The sequence below is a fragment of the Pituophis catenifer genome, unplaced genomic scaffold (genome assembly GCF_029215685.1).
Source record: "Pituophis catenifer annectens isolate HBS135680 unplaced genomic scaffold, rPitCat1.0.hap2 SCAF_1, whole genome shotgun sequence".
Taxonomy (NCBI): Eukaryota; Metazoa; Chordata; class Lepidosauria; order Squamata; family Colubridae; genus Pituophis; species Pituophis catenifer.
The window spans coordinates 73,110,769-73,128,534 of record NW_027256881.1 but is presented as its reverse complement, the minus strand read 5'-3'; the positions used below and the strand labels follow the sequence as shown (position 1 = coordinate 73,128,534).

Genomic DNA, 17,766 nt, shown 5'->3' with positions numbered 1-17,766 from the left:
CCATGGAGGCCCAGTGCCCAGTGATTGGCCAGGGAAAGAGCATGTCTGCGGCAAATTTCCCTGGCCAATCAGAGTTGAGTAGAGTTGAGCAGATCACCATCCTTGAATGCATCATCCAAGTTCACTCTTAAGGGTCCTTAGACTGTTGAGACAGGAAGCTTTATCCTGGAAAAAAAGAAAAGAAAATGCCACTTCCAACTAAGGATGACTATAGATCCATGATGGCAAACCTAGGTGATGGCAAACCTAAAGCCCTCTCTGCGGGCACGCCAGCCGTCACCCCAGTTCAGGTCTGCCATGCATGTGTGCGCGCCTCCCACCGGCCAGTTGGTTTTCAGGTCTCTGCCGTGCATGTGTGGGGTGCGGGTGCATGCAGGAGATGCACATGCATGCACAGGGTTGGGCACACATGGGGGTGGCGCATGCATTGCATTATGGGCAGCGTGTGCTTTCAGCACTCAGCCCCAAAAAGATTAGCCATCACTGCTATAGATTGTCTCAGTTATCTAGTAAGGAAACACCAAAGCACCTCAGAAACAGCAAAGCACCTTCATGCTTCCACAAGCAGGATTGAGAATTAGTTTTTAAACTAATATATCAGTAACCTCCCAACGAAGCATCTATAGTTGCATCAGGTAACTATCAAGGGAGGAACAAAGCTTGTGATAACAGTGGGTGCCTCAGTAAAAATGCCAGTGTTGTGCGTGACACTGTTTAAAAAAAAAAAGGTTATAATCTATGCTAAGAATGGTTGAAGATTTTTTTAAAAAAACCAGAAAACAAAACAATAGCTTAAACTAGGCAAATGATGTTGAGGCTACATAGGCTTCCTTTTGCCCACTGTCAAAAAAGAGAGTTGCAAAGATACTGATCTTCAGGTTACCCATATTTAAATACCATCAAAGGCCATGTTGGTTTGGGAATTGAGGGACTTATCTTCCTAACACCTTTGGGGAAAGTTGATTTTGACTAGTTGAAACACATTCAGCATGAATGCCTTAGGGGCTTTTTAAATTAGCAAGTGATCACTTAAGAGATGGTGTGGCTGAGTGAAGCTATTCTCTCTTTCTCACAAAGCTAGAACAAGAGTCGTGATCACCTGCAGTGTCAAACTAGGGCACTGCCTGTGGGGCAGAAGTTCCAGGGTGCTTCCTTCAGCTTAATTCTTTTGAGGATGCTGCAGCTGCAGCTTAAAAGATCATTTACTGGATGACAGTCTGCAGGATGCAATCAATCAAGGCTTTTTTTGTTTTGTTTTGTTTCTATTGGTTACTCAGCTATGAAGAAGTAAAGAAATGCTGTATACACACCCACCCACCTCCCACACACATGCATAAACAATCAGAAAAAGGAAGGCATAAAGAATGCTACACAGGTACTCACACCCTCTCCACCTGCCAGGATAGATAGACAGACAGACTCAATATGCTATTCCCTTTCAAGAATATATAAATGTAAAATGATAGGGTACTAAATAGAATAGAATAGAATAGAATAGAATAGAATAGAATAGAATAGAATAGAATAGAATAGAATAGAATAGAATAGAATAGAATAGAATAGAATTTTTTATTGGCCAAGTGTGATTGGACACCCAGGGAATTTGTCTTTGGTGCATATGCTCTCAGTGTACATAAAAGAAAAGATACGTTCATCAAGAATCATAAAGTACAACACTTAATGATAATCATAAGGTATAAATATTTCAAGGATAGCAGCAAAAGCTTTGAAACTAGCAATAATGCATTAATATGATGGTTTCAAGACATGCCTCTCTCAGGCCCGTCTTTTTTTATCACTGCCATGAGAAGATGCTCCCAAAGTGTTACATTTCTGCCTCCTGCTTGGTCTACTTCATCTTCAGAGGACCAGAAGGTAGCACTTGCAAGGAGATAGATAAATAGATAAACAGAGATTTGCAAGTTTCTTGTTCCATAAAAGACAATGATTAGGAGAGGCATAGACTTCTGCTGAAAAGGATTTCTTGAATGTAAGCTAGTTTTCTGTATGCAGCTATGCATAGAGTATATGCATAAAAGAAGGAGCATATAATCCAACTGTTATTTTAACTGCGTGAGATCACAGAAAATGAACATCAAACTGAGGATGGGTATTAACTAAACAACAAGATCTACAACAGAATAATCTTGAGCTCTTATTTATAAGCACAGTTTCTCATCCTTTTCATTCTGCACTCCATGTGTAATCAGGAGTAAAGTTATTGTTTTTAAATCAACACATTTTTTTTTCATTGGCCAGATGTTAGCAAAAGACAGGACCTGATGTCTCCAGTGGGTGGGCCTAGGGCAGCAATCAGTGGACAGAAGCATTTTTTTTCTTTCTGAAATTCTACCCTTTCTTTAATATCTCTTTGTCTCTCTCTCTCTCTCCCTCTTCATATTTAGTGAGCTCCTGCAGATAGACAGGTGATCAGATTTTTTTTCTTCAGTGTGTTTTAAATCAACACACACACACACACACACACAGTGATCCAAGTTATTAATGTCTCTTCTGAAAACCCATCTTTTTGACTTTCCATTTAGCCACAACACCAGTTTTCTTTCCATAAATACATTATCCGAATAAACCTGGTAGTTGTTCACAATTCTCTTCTAACTTTCACGTTCAAATTAAATATGTCCGAGAAACATAAATATGCACACAGAGATATCAGAATGAAGGATGGTTAACTCTGTCTTGCACCTCACTCTCCATTTGAAGTTAAGGAGCTGGCTTGACTCTCCTCCCCTTTTCATACACATCCTTTTAAGGAGGAAAGGATGCAGAGATGCCAAAGTGATCTGTTGAGCAATATCTTGGGGATATTGTCTTATTGTTGAGCAATATCTTGGGGATACAATATGCTATTTATATTGACTGTTTCCTAATATGATTTGATTGCTTATTTGTACTCTATGACTATCATTAAATGTTGTACCTTATGATTCTTGATGAATGTATCTTTTATGTACACGGAGAGCGTATGCACCAAGAACAAATTCCTTGTGTGTTCAATCACACTTGGCCAATAAAAATTCTATTCTATTCTATTCTATTCTATTCTATTCTATTCTATTCTATTCTATTCTGTTCTGTTCTGTTCTGTTCTGTTCTGTTCTGTTCTGTTCTGTTCTGTTCTGTTCTGTTCTATTCTATTCTATTCTACATTATGATGTCCTCCTTACGAAGATAGATTCAACAAATTATTCGAAGCAAGGCTGGGCTGGGGGCATCCTGTAGGCACACACCTTCCCATCTCTTGTAAACTCTATAGAACAGATCGTGGCAGTAGCTCATTCTTTCTTTTTTTTTCTTTTAACACTATTAAAAGGCTTCAGTTTTGTGCCAGGGTAACGACGGCTGAAATATTCCAGCAATGCTGAGTATGAAGGGAGGGCGTTAGTCTCCTGCGTCAGGCACACACGCTCTAAATCTCCTCGCTGATCCTTAAGAAACCAGAGTTAACGCGCAACGTTCCCAAATGTCACCGGAGCTGGACAGCAAACAACGCTCATAAAAACCGTCCCGAGTGGCCCCCTGCTCGCCTTTTAAGCCCTGACAAATCCAACCTGCAAAGCAATCAGACAAACAGATCGAAGTTTTAGGGTCCCTGTTTGCGCAGGTTGACTTCTTGCCAACGGTTTCAAGAAGAAGGGAACCGCCAAAAAAAAAGGGGGGGGGGAGGGAGGCGACCGTAATTCTTAGGGCTTCTCACTTTCTCTCTCGGTTAAGGGGCCGATAAATACAAAGCAGTTTGGAAATTCAAGCGGGGTTGACGGTGGAGACGCGGTTGGGGTGAATCAATCAATCAAGGCAGAGGCTGCAGGTCTGGGCGAAGAAAGTGGAGGCTTGTGTGAGGGGGGGGCTGGCGAGAGAGAGAGAAGGGGGAAGAGGGAGAGAGAGAGAGAGAAGGGAAAGAGGGAGGGAGGGAGAGAGAGAGAAGGGGAAGAGGGAGGGAGAGAGAGAAGGGGGAAGAGGGAGGGAGAGAGAGAGAAGGAGGAAGAGGGAGGGAGGGAGAGAGAGAGAAGGGGAGAGGAAGGGGGAGAGAGAGAAGGAAGGGGAAAGAGAGAAAGAGAAGAGGGAGGGAGAGAGAGAGAGAGAAAGAGAGAGAGAAGGGGAAGAGGGAGGGAGAGAGAGAGAGAAGGGGAAGAGGGAGGGAGAGAGAGAGAGAAAGAAGGGGAAGAGGGAGGGAGAGAGAGAAGGGGGAAGAGGGAGGGAGGAAGAGAGAAGGGGGAAGAGGGAGAGAGAGAGAAGGGGAAGAGGGAGAGAAGGGGAAGAGGGAGGGAGAAAGAGAAGGAGGAAGAGGGAGGGAGGGAGAGATAGAGAGAGAAGAGGAAGAGGGAGGGGGAGAGAGAGAAGGGGGAAGAAGGAGGGGAAAGAGAGAGAAAGAGAAGAGGGAGGGAGGGAGGGAGAGAGAGAGAAGGGGAGAGAGAGAGAAGGGGGTGTGCGTTTGGGGCTTCTGCACTTATCCATCTCTCCAACACCCTCCTTCAAATCCGTCCCCAATACTTACCAAGTTCAGAGCTGCGCGGCTGCCCGCAAAGGGCGCTTAGGAGGGAAGCTGAAGGCAGCGAGGGCAGGGCACCTCTCTGATCTTGCTCCAGGGACGAACACCAGATGACAGCTCCAGCACGCCGAGGGAAGGGAACCCCGCTCGCCCTTCGCCGCTAGAGACAGCAGAGCTGAACGAAAGGTCAGGCGTCCGGACATCCCCGCGCAAAGCAGCAGAAAGCCCGAGCGCGAACCGTCGGCGAGAAGCGAGAGCTTGTCACTCTCCCCCCCCCGGCCCCCCTTTAACCGAGGAAGGACGTGCCCGGGCAGAGCTGGGAAGGGGAAGCCGGCGAGGGCCAGGACGGTGCAAGGAGAGCTCTGCCGCTTATAGCTGAAGATGCTGCTGCTGCTCCCGCTGTGGCTGTTGCTGCCGGAGCTGGCCCTCCTGGCGCCGGCTCAGAAGTTTTCAGCGCTCACGGTAAGGCAGCCAGGCGGGCCGGTGAAACTCCGGCTATTTCCTTCTCCTTCCCTCTCGTCGCCGCGCCGGGGCAGCAAAACCCTCCCGCCGTCCTTCTCCCCACGCTGGCCACCGGCTTCCCACTCACCAGGATACTCGCTGAGCCCTTTTGCCCAAGCCGGGAACCTGCCCTTGCAGTCGGGAAACTGCGACTTCGCTGATCTGGGTGCCCAAAGTCTGGAGGGTGCCCGCTTCTTCCAAGAGTCCCTCTCACGTGTTGGCTGAAATCCTCACTCGAGGTGATCGGCTTGTTTTTTTTTTTTTTTTAAGCAAAATTAGGGCTCCGGTCCTTAATGCTAAATCTACCCCCACCCCACCCCCACTTTAAAATGTGACTTGTAGCAAATTGTGGCTTGTAGATCTTCGACCCCTCTTCTCCCAATTATCAGCAGGACTGATAACCTTCGTTCGATAGGATACATTTTATTAGCAGGAATCTTAAAATTGGCATCGTTCTTAAGAGTTCCTGTGCGCACAGATAATGCTTGTTTGAAGTTAGTTGGTACTCCGCGAATTTTTCATAATTATCTTCCCACAACCAAAGGAAAATTACTGGGTATCGATTTCCCTGTGCCCTAATGAACACTGATATTTAGATCATTTTTTCTCGGAGAGGTTGAAGGAGCATTAATAAGATTAATTAATACTGAGTAAACCTCTGCGCCTTGGGTATCCCTCGGCCAGGTTATTGTAAAGTAATTTGGAGCAATGCAGTTTATTGAGTTTGTGTTCAGGTTACGGACACGTCAGTGCTGCATTTAGGATTTACTCAATCCAGTTTGGTTCTACTGAAAGTGCTTGGACGAAGTGCAAAGTGCAAAGAAAGTGGTTAAGTGGTTTGGGTTTGGGTTTGGCAGCTTGCAGTTTGCTGGAAATCCCCGGGGAATTAGGCTCCCGGTTGCAAACTAATTGCCTTTTGAAAAAAAAAAGGACAGATTTAAGAGTCTGAAAACACTGATCCTAAACGCAATGAGTTGGAATACAATTAAACGTTCAAAGGTTTTACTCCAGAGGAGTTCCCACTTGAAATCGTGGCTTGGCCATAGAGTTCACTCCAGTGAATGGGATTCACTTTCACTTTCTAGGTAGATGCTCCTTGCTTAATTTTTTTTTTAAAAAGAGAGTGAATAGGAACCAAACTGGTGCTGAATAGGCTTGATAAAGATCCAGCTTCAGGACTGCTAGTTTATAATCACTGGGCATGAGGGAAAGGAACCTGGCTGTGTTTATCTATGCTGTTTCGAAACTCAGTAGAACTTTTAAGCATGAAGTCTAATGAATGAATGAATCTAATGTCTAATCCATCACTAACCTTCTTTGACTCACTTCCAATAGATTTAACGTAGCACTGAATGATTACTGCATTTCCTGAAATATCAATTCACCAGGTGTTTGGATTTGTTTTGCGGGGATGGCACGGATATTCATTTCCCATTAATGCACTGAGGATTCACTGAAATTGTGGGCAGAAATCCCAGTTACTCTTAATAATTTCAGTTACTCTTCACTCCAAGCAGGTATGCTTAGAAGTACCCTGATCATTCTGATCTGTGAACTGTTTCTTTCAAAATACTTCCAGGCAGCTGCTGTGTTGCCAAGAAGTAGCAGTAGATGGGCAACAACTTTGGATAGGCTAGTTTTATAAAAAAAAAAGACCAACCATCACTTCTCTGGGAAAACTCAGAGTTATAGAAGTTGCATTTTGTAAAATGATGGTTTCTTTTAAGTGCCTGGATAGCCTTTTAGATACACATCATACTCTTACTATCGTATCTATCTTCCTATCTCCAGTTTGACTCCCCAGTTAATTGGACTGTTCAAGACCAAATATTCTATTGAGCATTCATTTATTCACGATGCCTTTAACTACCCACTGACTAGTTATTCTACACCAAAAATATCCAATGCAGAAGACAGCTTGAAGGTTCAGAAGGTTATCTCCTCTTCCAGTGTTGGCTGAGAATACTTAGAAAATTTAGTCAATTCTCTTTCCTAAATCTTCCCACTGCCCTCTGCCATGAGACAGAAGACTTTCCTTCTTCAAGCTTTATGCTGGGGAAAGAAAGAATAAACAGGTGTTTTGCGTGTGTTCCCCTTGGTATGATTAACTACATTTCTGGCCCCTTTATGATGTACAGAATGGGTAACGTATGATTACTCTGAGCTGTATTTCATGTTCAGTCCAGAAAAACACCAACTTTTTGGAAAAGGAGCCAGTTAGTTCCTCTGCTGTCCCCTTTCAAAAACTTGTCCTATTCCAACATTCTTCAGCCACGTTGCTAGGATATTGCATATGAATTTTACTAAAGTCAGTCTCAGTAAGAATAAATGCAAATAAGCTATTGCTCCACATTAAAACACTCAGGGTCTACATATAATTACTCACTTGTCATCAACAAAAGAAAGCAGAACCAATTTCTGTTGCATACACTATCAGTTTCATGGGAATACTTTAATAGAGATGTTTATTTACATTACAGCACCTGTATGTAAGCAGAACTGAAATATATTCTATATATGAATTTATACAAGCTGGTAGCACAGTTTATCAGTCTTGAAACATTCCAGTTTCCTGGAAATGAATATCCATGCCCTTGTAAAAAGTCTTTTGTGAGAAGGAATTTGAAAAAAAACCAAGTGGCGAGTTATTTAATTTATCTTTAAATCATATTAAAGATTGCATACGGGATAATGATGTAGTGGCAGTTTCCAAAACAATGAACTGGGAAAACATGTAAGTAGAAGATGTTTCTCTGCATTTTCCTATCAAATAGCCTTTTATTTACATTTGATAACATATAATATAGCAACAATAATAATATACAATTCTGTCTGACCAAAGAACAGTCAATTAAAATCCCTCCCCCCACATAACCCTGAGAGCATTTGCAAGGCTACATTTTCATGACAATTTTCTTACTTTGAAAATTGGTGTTATATTCTTTCCTTTATGGAGAAAAAATGGGCAACATATATTCCACATCTCCATCTCTCATCAGCCTTACTCCACATAGCCAATGATAAGAATATAAGCGATGTAGTCTTACCAACACCTTGTAGGATGCTGGTTGCCCATATCTTCATTAGATGAAGGCTGCCCTTACTTCCAGTATCCTTGAGTATCTTCATCACTACAGAGGAACAGCTACACATATGTAAAAATAGATACAGCAGCCGAATATTAAACAACAGGTATATAACAAGTCTGGATTGTACATTGCTTCTGATTTAGCTGCTTAAATCCAGTGGATTTCCAATGGGAATTAATTGAATACATCTATCTACAAGTTTATAGTTTTAGGACATGACTTAAAGGATCCCTGGAGGTATTGTTTGATGCTACAATTGCTTTATAGCTTAGGCAGAGAGGGGGAAGAAGATGATTGGTCCCTCAGCTGTGCTGATTTCAAAAAGGGAGCCATGCAGGTTGCATGTGAATTGACATTTATATAGCCATCTTTACTTTTGATTTTTTTGGTTCTGTCAACAGATCATGATTTGTGACCCAGTAGCAAACTATAATCAGAGTTGCACTTCAATATTATAAATTAAAATGGCTCCTTTGAATTTGCTCTCATTGTCTAATCAATCAAAGTTTTATGTGATTAATTTTCAAAGTAAACCAATGTAATATGCTGATGCAATGGGATACTATTTCCTTCTACTAGATTATCTCAAATGATTGTATTTTATTCCGATTTCATTTTAGATCGTATTTTATTCTAATTGCATTTTTAATCGTGCGTTATTCCAATTTCATTTAAATTGTTTTACCAAACTTTTGTAATAATAATAATAATAATAATAATAATAATAATAATAATAATAATAATAATAATAATAATAATAATAATAATTTTATTTCTATACCGCCCTTCTCCCGAAGGACTCAGGGCGGTGTACAGCCAATTTAAAAACACAAGACACAACAATAATTAAAAATTAAAATAATTAAATAAATTTGGCCGATTTAAAACCCCAAAAATTTAAAATACCCCAATTTAAAATTATTAAGTCGATAGCCCGGCCTGGTGGAACAACAGGGTCTTCAATGCGCAACGAAACACCCGGAGGTCGGAGATCTTGCGTATTTCCGGGGGCAGTTCATTCCACAGGGCTGGGGCTCCCACAGAGAAGGCCCTCCCCCTTGGTGTCGCCAGCCGACATAACTTGGCTGATGGCACCCTGAGGAGACCCTCTCTGTGGGAGCGGACTGGTCGGTGGGAGGCTATTGGTGGCAGAAGACGGTCTCGAAGGTACCCGGGTCCTATGCCATGGAGCGCTTTAAAGGTGGTAACCAACACCTTGAATCGCACCCGGAAGACCACTGGGAGCCAGTGCAGCTCGCGCAGGAGGGGTGTCACACGGGCACAACGGGTTGCGCCCATAACCACCCGCGCGGCCGCATTCTGGACCAGTTGGAGCCTCCGAGTGCTCTTCAAGGGGAGCCCCATGTAGAGAGCATTACAATAGTCCAGCCGGGAGGTGACAAGGGCATGAGTGACTGTGCGCAAGGCGTCCCGGTCCAGAAAGGGCTGCAACTGGCGGATCAGGCGAACCTGATAAAAGGCCCCCCTGGCCACGGCCGTCATATGCTCTTCTAAAGACAGCCGTGCATCCAGGAAGACACCCAGATTGCGAGCCCTCTCTGTGGGGGGCAAAGATTCACCCCCAATAGTCAGCGATGGCACCTGCTGACTATATCGGGACGCCGGCAGCCACAGCCACTCGGTCTTGGACGGGTTGAGTCTGAGCCTGTTCCTCCCCATCCAGACCCGCACGGCCTCCAGGCAGCGAGACATCACAGCAAGGGCATCGTTGGGGTGGGGTGATTCACATCACAGCAAGGGCATCGTTGGGGTGTAATGATTTGTTTCTGGAACTCTGCACTTTGATATGGCCCAAGGGCTAATCAATAAATAAATTCATTCATACTAGATTACTGATTGATCACTGCACTTTGATTGAGTTATCATTTGTGAAGTTTCAGATTATTTTATTCATTAGGACTTGGGGCAGATAATCCTTGTGGTGCTTATTAAGTTTACAAGTTTATAATTCCATGATTCTTTTCAGCACACCTTAATTGCACAAAATGAGCTGTATTACAGTAGCAAAGAGCTTTGTCTTTACTGATATAAATCTAAGGTTATAGACAGACCAGTTTTGGAGAGCTCCAATAGTTAACACTTTTTGATAAGGACCATTTGACAAGAAAATGTAGCTGGCTGGTCATAATACAGTGCATGAATGGTCCTTGTTTTATTTGGTGTGATTTTGTTAGCTGCATCAAGATAAGAGAACAACAGGACATTGATAACTCAATCCAATGTGTAAAAAGGTTAAATTAAAGCCATAAGAATGGTCCTTCTCAATTACAATCTATACACTTGAGAGAGAAGATGTATTTAAAAGGCAGCTGAGCAATTGACTGTAAACAATTTGTATAGTAAAATGACCATAAATGTTATTCGGCAATCATTTTTTGTGTAACTCAAAATGAGAATGGCTGGGTCGTTTATGCCTGACATTCTTCAGAAGGGGTTCCATTCTTTTTGCAGACTTTACTGGAAAATGATTTCTGGGTTTAAAAGCTAGCAATTGGCAACCTCAAAGAAGCTCCAAAATCTTTATGGCGTGTGATTTCTGCAAGGGCAGATCATAGTAAATCAGGTAGATATTGACAAATCTTCATCCCTGGCGTGCTACATTTGAAAGTTTGGCTTAAATTATTTTACAGTAAGTAATACAGAGTGTTTTTCCTCCTCCTTAAAGTTTAAACAATATTCTAAGTTCTATCCCATGCCACACTTTTGTGCTGTATTATGACATTATCTGATTTTAACAAAAATGTATGCATCATGCAAAAGGATCAGTGCTGTTCGCTGGTAGTAATTTTATCTTACAGGTTAGCAACTTTGTTTCCAAGAGGTTAGAGAAGTTTGCAGCTGCCGAAATGTGATTGGAATTCAGCTACTTCTAGAGGGGGGATCATAGCCAGGGGATGGGGAAGCAGCAAGGAGGGAGAGAAATAAATGTTGGCTATGAATACAGGTCATATCACTGTTTAATAAATTATGTCAATGTAGAAAAGTGACTTGCTATGAAAATCTATTACACAAGAGATTGCACATAGAAAAAATGAATTATTTCTAATACAGTAATTGAGAAATAATTGAAACATTTGCATGTTATGGTACTGTCAGTATACTAGTTATGAATCATGTTCACTGAGATACCAACTTGTTGTTGCCAACTATAGGGGTTGATGCTCATCTCCATTTCAAGGGCCATTGACCGAGCACTGTTCGAAGATGTTTCCATGTAGCTAGCATGATGTCTGTTCTCTTCCCACCAAAGTGGTACCTATTAATCTATTTACATTTGCATGTTTTAAGACTACTAGGTTGGCAGGAGCTGGGGCAGGAATGGTGCTCAACCTGTTGCATGATGCTCAAGTCTCGAACTTTGGCTATTGGCTGGAAAGCCAATAAGCCCAACATTTTATCCACTGAGCCATCCCGAGTTATTTAAGGGAACCCAACAATTATCTACCATGTAAGGGATATGACTTAAATTGCCACAATGAATCTGTGACAGGCAACTGGGATTGCTTCATGAAGCATATCCAATTGTAGTTCAGATTGTGGAGTATTGAAGTCACATTTCCTAAGCTAGGAATGTGACTATTTCGAGACACATGTGCTTTATTGGCTGCTGGCTTAACATCCATTCAAAAATTTTCCCCAATGTATGCTAGGTCCCTAACATTTAATGGAGTATTCAAAAAATATGGAACTTCAGGAAACTGTCATTCTTCTGATGATATTAGAAATCTGCATTCACATAGATCAAATTGCACCCATGAAGAATGTTCTGGAATGTTGGTTTTTACCTCATGGAACCATCATTATAGATCTTTTGTCCCTGTGAACATGAAAACATTTTTTTTACTTCAGTCTTTCAGATCTTACTTGTGTGAGTGCATATTGGCATACCTGTTATACTTTACATTTGAGGGATTTGCGTTGTTTCACTATCACCCTCATTTCCACCTTCTCCAACACAAAGTCAAGGATAAATACTTCCCCCAATGGGACTGACTTAGTTTAGTTCCAATTTAGCTTCAGTAGGGAGAATAGAAATACCTTAGACTGTAGGTTAATGTCGAGTGCACTTGACTTTCATTTGGAATAACTATCATTTGCTTAAGTATAGCAAAGATGCAGTTCTGAGCTTTTCAAGAAATAATGGGCCATCTTTGTTCCTGCATTGCCTGTAATAATAATAATATGAGACCGCCTTCTGCCACCGATAGCCTCCCATCGACCAGTACGCTACCACAGAGAGGGACTCCTCGGGGTGCCGTTCGTCAAACAGGCGACCCCTGGGGGGAGAGCCTTCTCTGTGGGGACACCTGCCCTATGGAATGAGCTGCCCCCGGAGATTCGTAGGATTCCCGACCTTTGCACCTTCCACCGTGCCCTGCTTTTGTTTCAGCAGGCAAGACCTGGCCTAAATGTAATTTTAATGGGTTGTTTTATGTTATTTTAATTTCAACCAAATTATTTAATACTTTTAATTTGTTTTTAACTTTTATATTTGTGGGTTTTATCTTGGCTGTACAGCGCCCTGAGTCCTTCGGGAGAAGGGCAGTATAGAAATTTAAATATAAATAAATAAATAAATAATGATTTAAGTAACTAAGTGTATCTATTGGATCCACATGCCGGCTCCCCCCAATCTGGTGCCCTCTAGATATTTTAGATATCTGTTGCCCATAAAGGAATGATATGGAAAGCCCAACAACTCTGATCTAGCAAAATCTGAATCCAACAAATTGAAGAGCATCACCTGAAAATGCTAGGATATGCAATTGAGATGAGCGCTGTTTTGTGGGTGGGGGATACAGGACATTATCTATGATCTTCCTTCATGATGTGCCCCCCTCCACTTTATCTCACTGTCCTTGTTATAGGTTTGCCTCTCTCTGTTTTTATGGCTGATCTGTCCTCTACCTCCCAAAGGAGAGGTGAAGGCCAGTGATGACAATTGGTGATCCTGATCCTTGTTCCTAATAGTACTTACTGTATTTTTCGGAGTATAAGACACACTTCCCCCCCAAAAGTGGGTGGAAATGTCTGTGCATCTTATACAGCAAATGTTGCTGAAGCCCTGCCCACCCACTGGCCCCTACCCTTAAGCTGTTTTTGGCCTCCGCGCATCACATTTTTGACCTCCGCATGCCCTGTTTCAGGCTGCAGGGATCGCCACAGCACAGCGCCCTCGATCGCCGCCTTTGCACATCGCATTTTCAGCCTCTGCATGTCCTGTTTTAGACCTGTTCCAGGCTGTGGGGATCACCACAGCACATCACGGCTGATCGCTACCTCCATGCGGTGCATTTTTTGGCCTCCACGCATCGCGTTTTTGGCCTCCGCATGCCCCATTTTTGGCCTCCATGCATTGCGTTTTCGGCCGGTTCCAGGTAGTGGGGATCGGTGGCGGCAGCAATCCCCGATGCCTGGAACAGGCCAAAAACATGATGCGCTGAAGTGGTGATTGGCGGCGATTGGCGGCAATGTACTGTGGTGATCCCGGCAGCCTGGAATGGATCTAAAATGGAGCATGCAAAGGCCGAAAACACGACACGCGGAGACCAAAAATGCAATGCCTGGAGGCCAAAAACACAACAAGCGGAGGTGGCGATGGACTGTGGTGATCCCCACAGCCTGGAACAACCAATTGGCAGTATTCCAGGAGGCCAATCCAACTGCCAATCAGCTGCTTGTGCTGAAACAGGCTGCAATAACATGCCAAAGCTGACTAGGCTGTTTGCTGTTTGCTACAAGATCGCTAGCCAGATGAATACCCATGGATGCTGGTAGGCAGAGGCAGAATTTTTTTTTTTGTTTTCCTCCCAAAAACGAATGTGTGTCTTATACTCCAGAGCGTCTTATACTCCAAAAAAGGCAGGTAAACAGTAAGAAAGAGTAAGGAGCAAAAGCAGGATCAGAAGGTTCTGTGGTAATCAGAAAGCCTGTCATGAAGCAAGGAGCAGACAATGATTGAAAACCAATGATGGATCACACACTTTTAGCATATGTGCACATCAAACAGATTCATTACTGTAGATATATTCCATGTCGGATGCACAGAAATACTTGTGAGGTGTATTACTCTAACAATACAAACACTGCAGGAATCTACAATTTATACTCCGGTTGATGGGTTTGAAAAATAGAAGGGACTGAAAATCATTCAGAAACGTACATTATGAACATGCACTTGCATATTTATTTGATTTTGATGCCACCTGACTCCATCCAATGAATCATAGTTAGTGACTTTCAGATTCCCACAAACCATTTCTTGATTGGGATCAAAAAAATAATGTAGCTGTGTTCATGTAAATCATTAGAATAGCACATGATATGAAGGTAACTTTTCCTTTATCAAGGAAGTAATCTTTATAATGATAAATCTGAATTCTTTAGCTTCCCATTCATTTTTATGCACTTTCCCTCATCCTACTCGATATAGTATTATTTGTGTGCATGTGTGCTTGATTGCATGTGTATGTATTTATTGATTCAGTAATAAAGTCACAAAAGTCAGTTAAGAACCAATTGAAAGCTCTAGCATTGACTATGACATTGAGCTGGTTCTTAATTGGTTTTTAACATTTGATATAGTCAACAGTTTTAGTCAATAGTGAACAGGCTCTAACTCTTGACATAAGTGGCTAGAGATTTTTAATGCATGTTTTTTGTTATAGCATGGAGTACAGGATTGTCTGCAATCCTGAGTATATATAGGGAGGGATTAGACTGACTTTATTCTGTCCAGATTCCAACATATTAATCACACACAGAGAGAGAGAGGAGAGGAAGAAGGAGAGAAGGATGGGGGGGGGCTAATCAGAAGGGCATTATTAGCAGTACTAGCAAACATTTAAGATTTCTTGAGAATAACAAATAGTCATGTTTTATTTATTTGCAATCACTGTCATTTGAAAATTCTATGTCTGTGCATGTGATGAACACCAGATAGTGACTAGCTGATGTTTTGCAGCTTGCCATGGCAACTCATCACCATTTTTCAAATGGTACGATGATAAATTGATTGAGAGTTCAGATCATTTGGTATGAACTTTGTGAAGTTGTGAGGCCTGTTAAAATCAGATTACCAACTCAGTTCTCTAACTTGGCCAGGGTAAACAGAGCATTGTACTTAATCCTGCTAATTTCCCAATCTTTAAATCATTTAAATTACTTTCTTAAATTTATGTTACTAGATTAGAAATAGCATGCACAGGGAGATAATTGGAAATTTGGAATATTGTTCACTTTCTGAGCCACTGGACTGGGACTAGCACAATAACACCAGACTGACCATCTGTCTCCATATGTACCGTATTTTTCGGAGTATAAGATACACCGAAGCATAAGATGCACCTTAGTTTTTGGGGAGGAAAATAAGAAAAAAACTGATTGGCAGGTGGATCAGCCTCCCAGAATACCCCCAATCAGTTGTTCCCAGAGGTGAATTTTAGCAACAGGTTCCTTGGTTGTGAGCTCTGTGCCTTGCTTTTTTTTTTTGCTTTTTTTTCGGCCTCTGAGACTTCTGAAACTGTTTCAGAAAAAACGTTTTTTCCTGCCTCTGAAAGCCTCCGAAACAGAGCTTCATAAAAAAAGCCGCTGAAGCTCTGTTTGGGGGCTTCTTTTCTGAAGCTTTGTTTCTGATGGTTTTTTCAGTCTCTGAAACCTCCATTTGAGAAGCTGGGCAGGGCTAAATTTGGAGTATAAGACACACCTAGATTTTTACCCTCTTTTTTGGGGGGAAAAGGTGCATCTTATACTCCGAAAAATACGGTAGTTGCTTGGCCCTAAGTTTGTTGCATCTTTTATGTTCAGTGTGTGGGAGTAAGCTATGTTACAGTTAGCAAACCTATTTTGGAGTAAACATAAAGCTCTGTGTAGAATGATAGAATCAGAATTTGAAAGGGGCCATTTAGATCATCAAGTCCAAGATCCCCTCAGTGCATAAATCCAATTTAAAACATCCTAGATAAACTACTTAACCTCCCCAAAGTCTCCACGTCTGACTGTACTGTATTCAGCAAAGGGGAACTTGCTTTGTGGAACATTTCTAATTCTACTATCAAGCTATTCTTAGGTTAGAACATTTTTCTAACATTTAGTCAGAATTTGTAGAACAGCCTTTCTGGTTTGATATCTTGAAGTTAGGTTAACTTCAGCTTCCACAGGTTATCAGCCAACATTGTATACATTGGCTGAAAAGTATAAAAGGTAAAAGTTCAAGATATTTTCAGCATGAAGTTGGGTTGATGACTTTGGGCCTTTACTCTCTGTCAGCCCAATTCATTGATAGGGTTGTGGCTGTGAGGAAAATTGATGGAGTATTAGGTATGTTCACCACTGTGAGTTATTTATAAAAAATAATAAAGGCAGGATATAAATAAATATATAAAGAAGGCAGAAGGGGCTAGTAAAGACAAAAAAAGCTGTTTTATAGCTTTAGTAAGAAGTTTGCTCCACCGAATGGGCTAGTTTGGTGTAGAGGTTAAGGCACCAGGCTAGAAACCAGGACACTGTAAATTCTAGTTCTGTGTTAAACTTCAAGTTTTATTAATTTATCAAACTATAAAATACAAAGAAAAATGAAAATTATGGGAAAAAGAAAGAAACCAGGACATGAGTTCTAATTCTGGTGATACGGGGCCAGTTACTTTCGCTCAACCCTGGGAAGGAGACACCGATAAGCCACTTCTGAAAATTTTGCCAAAAAAACCACAGGGACTGGTCCAGGTAATTGCCAGGAGTAAGGCACAAAAATAAATTTTTATTTATTTATTTATTTATTTATTTATTTATTTATTTATTTATTTATTTATTTATTTATTTATTTAATTTCTATACCGCCCTTCTCCCGAAGGACTTAGGGTGGTGTACAGCCTGATTAAAAGTACAAAGACAGACAAAATTTAAAAATAATTAAAATTATTAAATAATTGGCTCAATTATAAAACCCCCAAATTTAAAATCCCACAATTAAAACCAATTAAAATCTTTACATTGATAGCCCAGCCTGGTGGAACAACAAGGTTTTGAGGGCACAGTGAAATACATGGAGATCGGAGATCTTACGCATTTCTGGGGGCAGTTCATTCCAAAGGGCAGGGGCTCCCACAGAGAAGGCTCTCCCCCTGGGTGTCGCCAGCCGACATAATTTGGCCAATGGCACCCTGAGGAGACCCTCTCTGTGGGAGCGGACTGGCTGGTGGGAGGCTACTAGTGGGAGAAGACGGTCTCGAAGGTACCCAGGTCCAATGCCATGGAGCGCTTTAAAGGTGGTAACCAACACCTTGAATCGCACCCAGAAGACACTGGGAGCCAATGCAGCTCGTGCAGGAGGGGTGTCACGTGGGCACAATGAGTTGCACCCATAACCACCCACGCGGCTGCAATCTGGACCAGTTGGAGTCTCTGGGTGCTTTTCAAGGGGAGCCCCATGTAGAGAGCATTACAGTAGTCCAGTCGGGAGGTGATAAGGGCGTGAGTGACCATGCGCAAGGTGTCGCGATCCAGAAAGGGCTGCAACTGGTGAATCAGGCGAACCTGATAAAAAAAACCCCTGGCCACGGCTGTCATATGTTCTTCTAAAGACAGCTGTGCGTCCAGGAGGATGCCCAGATTGCGAGCCCTCTCTGTGGGGGGCAAAGACTCACCCCCAAT

General features: G+C 42.1%; 1 protein-coding gene across 1 annotated transcript in view; it reads left to right on the top strand.

The window, feature by feature from the left end:
* Positions 1-4,878: 4,878 nt before the first annotated feature.
* SMOC2 (SPARC related modular calcium binding 2) overlaps positions 4,879-17,766 on the top strand; it is a 130,875-nt gene continuing 117,987 nt past the window's right edge. Inside the window, exon 1 of the mRNA XM_070951204.1 lies at positions 4,879-4,969. Within this exon, the coding sequence (XP_070807305.1) occupies positions 4,889-4,969 (81 nt within the window). The 5' untranslated portion in view covers positions 4,879-4,888. The remainder of the gene's footprint in view (positions 4,970-17,766) is intronic.